Genomic DNA, 12,007 nt, shown 5'->3' on the forward strand with positions numbered 1-12,007 from the left:
AGTAGCGGAATGATATTGGGAACAATTCATATAGTGTTGAATAATAACTTTTTGCTGACATTCTGATTTTCCTTTCCCTTTCTTCTATTAAACAAATCTGTTCTCCCGCATTGTTATTCTTCCTCATTTTCTTTCAATTGAATTTCAAATTCATTCAATTATACATCTCATACAAAAGCAGAAATATTGAATGTTGAAAGCAGAGCATCATTTATATGCTTTCAGAACAGTCATCACTTTTGAGGGAATAAGCCTGAGTATTTGGGTTTATTGCAATCTGCTTTTGAAAGTGTTGAGCTGCTTTTGTACTGGTAATTGTTCAGGTAAGGGATTGGGGCTTTTCGTTTGGAGATTAATCACATGAGTTTTCTCTCCCAAGAGATGTTTTGATTATGATACAAATGGAAACTTTTGTGTTGGGATTTCCAGTGGAACCAAGGAAATCATGTTTCTTTACCTATATTTGAATCTTGGACCTTAAACCTAATTCAAGCATTGCAGTCATGTCAGTACTCTGCAAATGATTGGCTGTACTTGTTTTTCACATAAATTTCTCAGTGACTTAGACTTTCCATTCTCTGATAAAGTTTATTATTTTGTTTGAAGTTGTTCAAGAAAATACTGAGTTTACCGCAACAAATCACATACTTTCACAAATATCTTTATTCTTGTCTTCAAAAGGATTAGCAAATTTTAGTATTTGACGGATTTACTGAATAGGGTTGAAAGATGGAATCATTTAAGAGGATGGTGCTCTGGCCAGGATTCATATTGAAGAGGGTTTGTCAAATCCACTTGAAATGCATGGTGCAACTTTAATTCTTTTTTTGCACTTGTGAAACTAATACATTATGTAGTGACTGTGTGACAGCTACAAGCAAGCAATAATCAGTATCTCCAGAATTGAAGTTTAGTGACTAACTCAAGTGAATTGTGCCTTATAATGCAACTTTGCAAGAGGAGATGATTATTATCTCTCTCTCGCTGTAAGCCATGACCTATTCAATTTAAATGCTGTGTTAAAAGTATGCTTAATGTAATGTCCTATCAACTATGGAGATTCTTGAAGATTAATGGCAGCATGTTTCAAGCCACATGTTATTATGCATAGCTAAAATGAAACTACTGGAAAAAGTCAATGGGGCAGTTGATGTCCTGGGTCAAGTTCCTGCATTGGGTTCTTGACCAGAAATGTTAACTGTCCCACTGACTCCACAGACATATCTGACCTGCAGAGTTCTTCGAGCAGCTTTTTTATTGTTGTACATGGTATCTATAAAACCAGGACCTTCTGGAATTGGGGGGAAGAGGGGTGGCAAGGGTTGCGATGGGAGTGGAGTGATGGAAAATGGGATCCTATGCTATATACCAATCTTATTGGACAGATAATTGTGGAACTGTAGTCAGCTGTGCAATACTACCTTCAGTGGAAAAAGTATCTGTCAGTCCTTAGTCTCTCAATTATCTGATGATTTAATTGGCATTCATGGGCAAATGCTTTGTTGTGTTACCTATGTTATACCAGTGTCTAGATTCAAAGAAGTTAATTTATTGGCTATGCACACCAGTGTTCTGGGGAGGGTGTGTGCAAAGTCATAGGATATACTGTATTCTGAAGATCACTAGTGTAGCAACTTGATAACAAAAATAGTGAAATTTGCCTAAATGGCATTTAGGGCTGTGGTTAAAGGTGCTTGAAAAAGCTCTCTGCTTGAAAAGCCAAGTTCTCATTGCATGAACTATTGAAAACCACAAAGTATTATATAATTTTAATACAATTTAAATAGACTAATTTGATTTGTTCTAATTTATTGTAGGTATGCAATACCTCCAGAGCATGGCAAAAGGCTGGAACGACTGGCAAAAGGTAAGTAAATCCTCTTTTTGAAATACTTTCATTGTTCATAAATATGTTTTGGCAGTAATACATCTTCCATCCTTTGGAGTTCTCAGACAAATAAACCAGACATAACAACATGACTATGGTAATGCAAGGAGCCCCAAATAATAACGAGGGAAACTTTGAAATGATAAATAGTGGTTGTTTTCATAGTAGTGACTTAAAGCAACAGTGCTAGAAAGGTTTGATGTGAATTTTTTTAATGCTCTTAATACTTAATGAAAAATGATGTAAGCTTTTGCTTATGATGAGATGAGTATATTTTTTTAATGTATGTTTTGAAACTCACTTCACATGTACTATACATAACAGCAGGAATTTGGTATTATTAGAGAGGCCACCTGGATTGCTGATAGAATCAATTAAATTCTTTCTTTAATGTAGTTCAAAATACTACTTAAGGTATGCAGTTAAGATGTAGTTTTTGGAGAGTATATCTTGTGTTAGTGTATTGCACTGGATTGTACTGCTAATGTTATCTTCCAAGATGAATAAGTTTCCATTTCCCAACAGAGATACATTTCCTACTTTGTGACCACAAAAACTTATTTGCTTGTTCCCTTATGCATATAATAATAGCTGACTTCATTATGGCAAAGTTTGTATATTGTCATTACAAAAATAATTCTTCTGGGAGACTTCCGGTAGCGCTCATGGAGTGAAGTCGCGTTCTTGACTCGCTCCATTACCTCTGAGTTTTTTCTCTCTATGGTCAGCTATACTTTAATTAACTATTAAGGCATCAATTTTTACAATACTTTGAATTAAACTGAATTCTCTGACAATTGGATGATACTGAGATCGGCTATGTCTAAGAACGGGAAAGACGGCAAGGATGGTAAACCTCCGGTTAAACCGAAAGCTACGGATCTCCCTCCGACTGAATCACCGGTGACTTTGAAAGCTATATCGGAGTTAATTCAGAGGGAAATTTCAACCTCTGTTAGGGAGATGATTCGTACAGAAATTATGGGCTCTGTTAAAGACCTGATTCATACGGAAATCTCAACTAAGTTCCAGAAAATTGCCGATTTAATTGATAAGATGCAAACATGTATTGCGGAACATCAGTCGGCTATATCTGGTCTTCAAAAATCCGCGCAACAAAGTGAGCTTAAGATGGGGAAAGTCGAAGAAACAATTAATGTAATGAAGAAGAAACTTGACTTTTTGACTTTTAAAAACTCTGACTTGGAATCTAGAATGCGACGGCAGAATTTACGAATGATTGGCGTCAGGGAAGCCGTGGAAGCTAACAACCCTATGAAATATTTCTCCCAACTTTTAAAAGATGCATTCCCTACTGTATTTCCTGACCAACCACCGCTACTGGATCGTGTTCACAGAATCCCATCATACTCGTCTAGGTCAGATAGACCTAGGCATGTTATCTTACGTTTTCATTACTTTCAAGACAAGGAGAGACTGTTTCGATTCGCTCGATCTAAAGGTTTCATTGATTTTTCGGATCTTAAGTTCCGATTCGTGGAAGATTTCAGTAAACCAATCTGGGACCAACGGGTCCGTTACAGATCCGTGATGTCGGAATTCTATAAGATGGATTTAAGACCAGCGCTGCTGTACCCTGCACGTCTAAGGATTCGCATGTTAGATGGAGCCCTTCGTTTTTTTGATTCTCCATCGGATGCCCAGAGTTATCTGGATCAACTTTCATCTTCAACATCTTAATTGCCTTTTTTTAATTTTCTCCGTTGATCGGAGGCTGTGAATTGGTTGGTTTTAACTTTTCTGTGCCCTATTTGGGCAGAAAAGTTTACTTTCGATTTCTTAATATGGCTGCTAAACTTTCTTTTTAACTGCGTCATTTCTTTCTTTTCCCAGGGGATTCTGGGTGGTTACTTCCCTTTTGTCATCTTACGTATTTCCTGTGCGGCCTTAAATTTTGTAGTTTTTTTTTAAATTTTATTCTGTTTTGCTTTTTATAATCATTTTATGTTAATAATCCTATTTTTTTTGTTGCTGTGTCTATTCATGAGTTTGAGGTTTATTGTGGTTTTTTTTTAATATATACTTTCCGGCTTTTGTTCTGTTCTGTGTGTATTTTAATTGAGCTAACTTTTTTTTACTTTTTTTTTACTGTTTTACAATTAGCTGATCCTTTTCATATTTATACCTTTTTTTTAGGGAGCGTATACCGGAAGTCATGGGGGTAGTTTTAGCGCTTGCTTCTTTCTGGCGGGTCTGCTTTAGATTTCGCCTTGAGGTCCTGGGGTGGGGGGTGGTGGGAGGGGCTTCACGTTTTAGTTTGTTTCTCTTTGGGCTATATACATTATTGAAGTATTGGTTGCGTCCTTTTCCCCGGTATCTTTTGTATGTTCTGTTTCCTCTCCGGGTTTGTGGGTCGCGCCTATTGTCAATCCTCCTTGTTATGGGTTGACTTTAGGATTTATGGAGTCTATTATTAATTTTGTCTCCTGGAATACTAATGGTCTTAATCATCCTATTAAAAGGAAAAAAGTTTTTAAAGTGTTCCGGAGACTTAAAGCACAAATTTTATTTTTACAAGAGACCCATGTACGGAGGGGGGACAGACTACGTTTTTTCAAATTCTGGAAGGGACAACAATTTCATTCGAACTCCAATGCTAAGATTCGAGGCGTCTCTATTTTTATAGACTCCTCAGTTACTTTTATACAACAGGATATTATCTCTGATCCGAATGGTAGATTTTTATTGGTTAGTGGTTTATTATTTAATAAAAAAGTAGTTTTGGTTAATGTTTATGCTCCTAATATGGATTGTCCGGAATTTTATAAATCATTGTTTGATCAGTTTCCGAATTTGAACGAGTTTTCATTGATTTGGGGCGGAGATCTTAATACCTGTTTATCTCCAGCTTTGGACCGTTCGGCTCCTTTACGGACTTTACCTAATAAATCTGCAAATTTGATTAATTTTTTCCTTTCTGATTCTGGGTCGACGGACATTTGGCGTTTTCTGCATCCTCAGGAAAAAGATTTTTCCTTCTTTTCACATGTTCATCATTCCTATTCAAGAATTGATTATTTTTTCATTGATTCTCGTCTCATTCCTTCAGTGATTAAATGTGATTATGATTCTATAACCATTTCGGATCATGCTCCACTTAAGCTTTCTATTAAAATTATGGCCAATATACCAAACAATAGACAATGGCGTTTTAATTCGCTGTTGCTTCAGGACTCGGACTTTGTTAATTTTATGAATGAACAGATTGAGCTTTTTTTTACAATTAACCATACAGAAGATATTTCGGTTAACACTCTTTGGGACACTTTTAAAGCCTATATTCGGGGTCAGATTATTTCGTATTCCGTTGCTTTGAGGAAGAAACAGAAGCAGGAGGAGATGGTAATTGTGGACAAGATTAAAGAAATTGATAAGAAATATGTTATGGCTCCTTCTGAGGAGCTATACAAACAAAGAACTGAACTTCAAATGGAACACAGTTTACTACTCTCGTCCTCGATTGTAAACCAATTAAAGAAAACAAGAAGTGATTTTTATGTTCACAGTGATAAAATTGGCAAGCTGCTGGCTAATCAATTGAAATCTAATTATGTTAAATCTCAAATCAATCAGATTTATAACCAAAATGATCGATTGATATTGGATCATGTGGGGATTAATCAAACCTTTTGTGATTTTTATTCTTCTTTATATCAATCAGAGTCTCCTCGAGATTCTAAATATATGAATGATTTTTTAGATAAGTTAGACTTCCCTCTGATTTCACAGGATATGTCTTCTTTATTAGATACTTCCATTACAATGGATGAGATTAAGAATGTTATTTTTTCTATGAATCTGGGGAAAGCTCCTGGCCCTGATGGGTTTACCGTTGAATTTTATAAATGTTTTGCTTCTTTATTGATTCCTTGGCTCTATAAGGTTTTTGAGGCTTCTTTGAAACTTGGTAAACTTCCGGAATCTTTTAATAGAGCATCAATTTCTTTAATACTAAAGAAGGATAAAGACCCTGCTCAATGTGCATCTTATAGACCAATATCTTTATTAAATGTTGATTCTAAAGTTTTTTCTAAGTTATTAGCAAATAGACTAGAAAAAGTACTTCCTTCTATTATTTCGGAAGACCAAACGGGTTTTATTAAAGGTCGTTACTCTTTTTATAATATTCGTACATTGTTAAATATCGTTTATACTCCCTCACAAAATGTTCCTGAGTGTGTTATTTCTTTAGATGCCGAGAAAGCTTTTGATAGAGTAGAATGGCCTTATTTATTTAAGGTGCTTGAAATGTTTAATTTTAGCTTGAAATTTATATCCTGGATTAAACTGTTATATTACTCCCCTGTAGCCTCGGTTCGTACTAACTCCTTAAACTCACCTTTTTTTCCTCTCTTTCGTGGTACTCGACAAGGCTGTCCTCTTAGTCCCCTATTATTTGATATTGCATTAGAACCTCTTGCAATTGCTATTCGAGAATCTTTAAATATTACTGGGATAACTCGGGGATTAAAGTCCCATAAATTATCACTCTATGCTGATGATTTACTTTTATATATTTCTAATCCTGAGAGATCCATTCCTGCTGTTTTAGAGTTATTAGCACAATTTGGTCTTTTCTCAGGTTATAAATTAAATCTTAGTAAGAGTGAACTTTTTCCGATTAATAAACATCTTCCCTTATATTATAAATTTCCATTTAAATTGATTAATAATTACTTTTCATATCTTGGGATTAAAATTACTTGTAAACATAAAGATTTATTTAAGACTAACTTTTTACCATTAATAGACCATATTACTCAACTTTCATCTAAATGGTTTCCCTTATATTTAACTTTGATTGGTCGTATTAATGCAGTTAAGATGTTTTTTTTGCCAAAATTTTTATATGTGTTTCAGGCATTACCAATTTTCGTTCCTAAATCTTTTTTTGATAAAGTTGACTCTAAAATTTCTTCATTTATTTGGCAGAACAAGAATCCGAGACTGGGTAAAATACATTTACAGAAAGCTAAGAGAGATGGAGGTTTAGCATTACCTAACTTTAGATTTTATTATTGGGCTATTAATATTCGACATATGAAATTTTGGTTACTTGATCGGGACATACTATTTATTCCTAAATGGGTAGCATTGGAATTACAATCTGTTCAGGGTTATACACTTGGTTCTATTTTAGGTTCCTCTCTTCCTTTTGATTCGAAACGTCTTAAGCAGGTCTCTAACCCGATAGTTAAATATGCTTTGCGCATTTGGTTTCAATTCAGAAAATTTTTTGATCTTAATCAATTCGGGTTAGCGATTCCTATTTTAGGTAACATATTTTTTCCTCCCTCTTTTACGGATCGCGCTTTTCAAACTTGGAAGACTAAGGGTATTTTACGGTTTTTGGATTTATTTTTAGATGGTTCCCTTATGTCTTTTGAACAATTATCTAACAAATATAACTTATCAAGAATACATTTTTTTAGATATTTACAAGTTAGAAATTTCCTAAGTACTATACTTACTTCCTTTCCAATGCTTCCTCCTATATATATTTTAGATTCGATAATTAACCTTAATCCATGTCAGAAAGGTGCATCGGCTATGATTTATAATATTATTATGAAACTTAGGAAAGCTCCATTTGATAAGATTAGGGTAGATTGGGAACAGGAATTGGGGCTTACCATTTCTGTGGATGATTGGGGGCAGATTTTACAATTAGTTAATACTTCCTCTATTTGTGCTAAACATTCCCTAATTCAATTTAAAGTGGTTCATAGAGCACATATGTCCAAAGATAAGTTAGCGCGTTTTTACTCGCATATTAATCCTTTCTGTGATAGATGTTCGGGGCAGATAGCCTCTTTAACTCATATGTTTTGGTCTTGCCCTACTTTGGAAACTTTTTGGAGAGATATTTTCAATATTATTTCTAAGGTATTAAATATAGATATCTCTCCTCACCCTATTACTGCTATCTTTGGACTACCTAAAATTTCTAGTAATCTTTCCCCTTCAGCCCGTAGAATGATTGCATTTCTTACTTTAATGGCGAAAAGATGTATTTTACAACATTGGAAAGAGCTTAATGCTCCAACTACCTTTTTTTGGTTTTCTCAGACGATTTTATGTTTGAATCTGGAGAAAATTAGAAGTAACCTTTATGATTCTTCATTTAAATTTGAACAGATTTGGGGACCTTTTATTCGATATTTTCATTTAATGTAATATTTACCCTTCTTGTTTTCTCTTCACTGTTTTAATGGAGGTCGGGATTGAGGACGTGATTTTAAGTTTAACTCTGTTTGGTTTCAAGTTAGCCCATTGCTTTGCTTTGCTTTTAGTTAGTTGCACGGTGGGTTTTTTTTTTGGGGTTTTTTTTTCTTTTTTTCCATTGATATATATAAAATCTAGTATACTATTATGTTATCTTGGTTTCTTATGCTTAAATTACATTGTTTGTAGTATTTTCTTTTTGGTATTGTTATCTTTTGGAATTTTATTATACTTTAACATTGTATTAATGTTTATATGGCTTACCTTTTTTGTATACTTACTCAATAAAAAGATTTAAAAAGAAAAGAAAATTTTTTGATCTTAATCAATTCGGGTTAGCGATTCCTATTTTAGGTAACATATTTTTTCCTCCCTCTTTTACGGATCGCGCTTTTCAAACTTGGAAGACTAAGGGTATTTTACGGTTTTTGGATTTATTTTTAGATGGTTCCCTTATGTCTTTTGAACAATTATCTAATAAATATAACTTATCAAGAATACATTTTTTTAGATATTTACAAGTTAGAAATTTCCTAAGTACTATACTTTCTTCCTTTCCAATGCTTCCTCCTATATATATTTTAGATTCGATAATTAACCTTAATCCATGTCAGAAAGGTGCATCGGCTATGATTTATAATATTATTATGAAACTTAGGAAAGCTCCATTTGATAAGATTAGGGTAGATTGGGAACAGGAATTGGGGCTTACCATTTCTGTGGATGATTGGGGGCAGATTTTACAATTAGTTAATACTTCCTCTATTTGTGCTAAACATTCCCTAATTCAATTTAAAGTGGTTCATAGAGCACATATGTCCAAAGATAAGTTAGCGCGTTTTTACTCGCATATTAATCCTTTCTGTGATAGATGTTCGGGGCAGATAGCCTCTTTAACTCATATGTTTTGGTCTTGCCCTACTTTGGAAACTTTTTGGAGAGATATTTTCAATATTATTTCTAAGGTATTAAATATAGATATCTCTCCTCACCCTATTACTGCTATCTTTGGACTACCTAAAATTTCTAGTAATCTTTCCCCTTCAGCCCGTAGAATGATTGCATTTCTTACTTTAATGGCGAAAAGATGTATTTTACAACATTGGAAAGAGCTTAATGCTCCAACTACCTTTTTTTGGTTTTCTCAGACGATTTTATGTTTGAATCTGGAGAAAATTAGAAGTAACCTTTATGATTCTTCATTTAAATTTGAACAGATTTGGGGACCTTTTATTCGATATTTTCATTTAATGTAATATTTACCCTTCTTGTTTTTTCTTCACTGTTTTAATGGAGGTCGGGATTGAGGACGTGATTTTAAGTTTAACTCTGTTTGGTTTCAAGTTAGCCCATTGCTTTGCTTTGCTTTTAGTTAGTTGCACGGTGGGTTTTTTTTTGGGGTTTTTTTTTCTTTTTTTTTCCATTGATATATATAAAATCTAGTATACTATTATGTTATCTTGGTTTCTTATGCTTAAATTACATTGTTTGTAGTATTTTCTTTTTGGTATTGTTATCTTTTGGAATTTTATTATACTTTAACATTGTATTAATGTTTATATGGCTTACCTTTTTTGTATACTTACTCAATAAAAAGATTTAAAAAGAAAGAAAGAAACAAAAATAATTCTTGTTCTTTTAGCAACTTCTGTTCTTTCATATCAAGTACATTCTGACTATTTCTGTTCTTTAGCACCACATTTAAACCGCACACTATTTAATATTTTACTTGCAGCTAGAAATGATTAGGGAATGTATCAGTAAAGGAACTCTTTTATGTGATATGCTTCTGTTCTTTGTCATGCTTGGTTATTAGTAAGTTTAAACTAGTGGAGAAATGTCACGTGCACGCCAGTATTGCTGAGAGCAGTTTTATGGGGCCGCCTCAAGAACACAAAAAAGCCTGATAAAAGAAAAGTGTGGCCAACACGTGTGTGTGAATTTTGTCACGTACAGTCTGCAGATAATCTTATGCAGAAAGTCTGCATTACTAATAGACATCACTGATCAAGGATCAATTGTATTTGCCATGTACATTTACACAAGTTAGGAATTTGTTGTGCTGTGTTGGTCAGGGCGAAACGTGCAACAAAAAACAGCAATATTCAGTAAATAAAAAAGAATTACACAAAAACAAAGTTAGAAGTTAAAAGTATGGATACAGAATAAAATGTGTATAAATACCAGCATGTATTTACGAGGTAAACAACATTACAAAAGATGATTTAAGGTGTTTACAGTGCAGTGACAAGGGTAATAGATAGAGTGGGGTGGGAGCTAACTAGAATGGTGATCAGATTAACTGCCTGGGGGAAGAAATTTTTAAGATGTTTTAAGATAGTCCCCCATTACAATTGTAAACCTGATTTTCCCATTCCCCTTGCATATTAAAGTCCTCCATTACAATTGTGGTGTTGCCCTTATTATATGTCCTTTCCAGCTCCTCTTTCCCTCCCCTTTCCCTCTTCTGACCTCTTACCTCTACTTGCCTCTTCTGGCTCCCCTCCTCCTTCACTTCCTCCTATGGTCCATTCTCCTCTCCTATCAGATTCTTTCTTCTCCAGCTCTTTACCTTTTCCACTCAAGTGGCTTCACCTATCACCTTCTAGCTCTCTTCCTTCCCTTCTGCTCACCTTTTTATTCTGGTGTCTTCCCTCTTCCTTTCCAGTCCTGAAGAAAGGTCTCGGGCCGAAATGTCGACTGTACTTTTTCCCATAGATGCCGCCTGGCTTGCTGACTTCCTCCAGCATTTTGTGTGTGTTGCTTGGATTTCTAGCATTTGCTGATTTTTCCTTGTTTGTGATTTTTAAGATGTGTAGTTTTAGTTTTAATAACCCCTATGGCGCTGCCTAGAAGGGAGCTTTTGAAAAAGGCTGCTTGTAGGATGGGTAGTGTCAGCAATCATTTTTCCTGCCCGTTTCTTTGACCTGAGCACATACAAGTACAGCAGTAATGGTAGGCTGTAGCCAGTGACTTTTCCTGCTGCCTTGACTGTTCACTCTAGTTTTTGTCTATCATGAGAGGATGCTGCAGTAAACCAGACAGCAACACCAGATGTGAGGATGCAGTGTGATGGCTCCAGTATATTCTGAGGAAGATAGAATTTTACCAGCTGCTGCAAGAAGTACATCCATTGCCAAGCCTTTTTGTTAGTGAATGAGATATGATTCTCCCAGCTGAAGTCCTGTGAATTAATGATATTCAGAAACATGAATGTTGAAACAGTGCTAACTGTAGATTTGTTGAGGATGAATAGGTGGAGAGGAGACACATTTCTCCTGAAATCAATATGCATCTTTGTAGTTTTAAGAGCATTCAGTTCCAAGTTATTATTGTACATAGAACATAAAAGTCTACAGCACATTACAGGCCCTTTGGCCCACAATGTTGTGCTGATCATGTAACCTACTCCAGAAATTGCCTAGAATTTCCTTAGTGCATAGCCCTCTATTTTTCTAAACTCCATGTACCTATCTAAGAGGCTCTTAAAAGACCCTATTGTATCTGCTTTCACCACCACCGCCGGCAGTGCATTCCACACACCTACCATTCTCTGTGTGATTGTACCAGAACACTAACTTGTTTACTGAGTAACACACACAAAATGCTGGAAGAATTCAGCAGGTCAGGTAGCATCCATGGAAGGGAATAAACAATTGATGTTTTGGGCCAAGTCCCTTCATCAGGACCGGAAAGGAAGAGGGGAGAAGCTTTTCCAGTTCTGATGAAAGGTTTTGGCCTGAAACATCAACAGTTTATCCTTTCCATGGATGCTGCTTAACCAGCTGAGTTCTTCTGCATTTTGTGTGTTTTCCAGCATCTGCAGAATTTCTTGTGTTTATGAACCACCAGCTTGTCTACTTGCTGGTGATA

The 12,007-nt window shown here is 35.0% G+C and overlaps 1 protein-coding gene across 2 annotated transcripts in view; it reads left to right on the forward strand.

Moving 5' to 3' along the window:
• Positions 1–12,007, forward strand: part of kdm4b (lysine (K)-specific demethylase 4B) — a 576,222-nt gene that overhangs the window by 182,682 nt on the left and 381,533 nt on the right. For both annotated transcript variants that reach the window (XM_063032523.1, XM_063032524.1), the window contains one exon: positions 1,818–1,867. In XM_063032523.1, the coding sequence (XP_062888593.1) occupies positions 1,818–1,867 (50 nt within the window). The remainder of the gene's footprint in view (positions 1–1,817; positions 1,868–12,007) is intronic.

The sequence above is a fragment of the Mobula hypostoma genome, chromosome 24 (genome assembly GCF_963921235.1).
Source record: "Mobula hypostoma chromosome 24, sMobHyp1.1, whole genome shotgun sequence".
NCBI classification, from domain to species: domain Eukaryota; kingdom Metazoa; phylum Chordata; class Chondrichthyes; order Myliobatiformes; family Myliobatidae; genus Mobula; species Mobula hypostoma.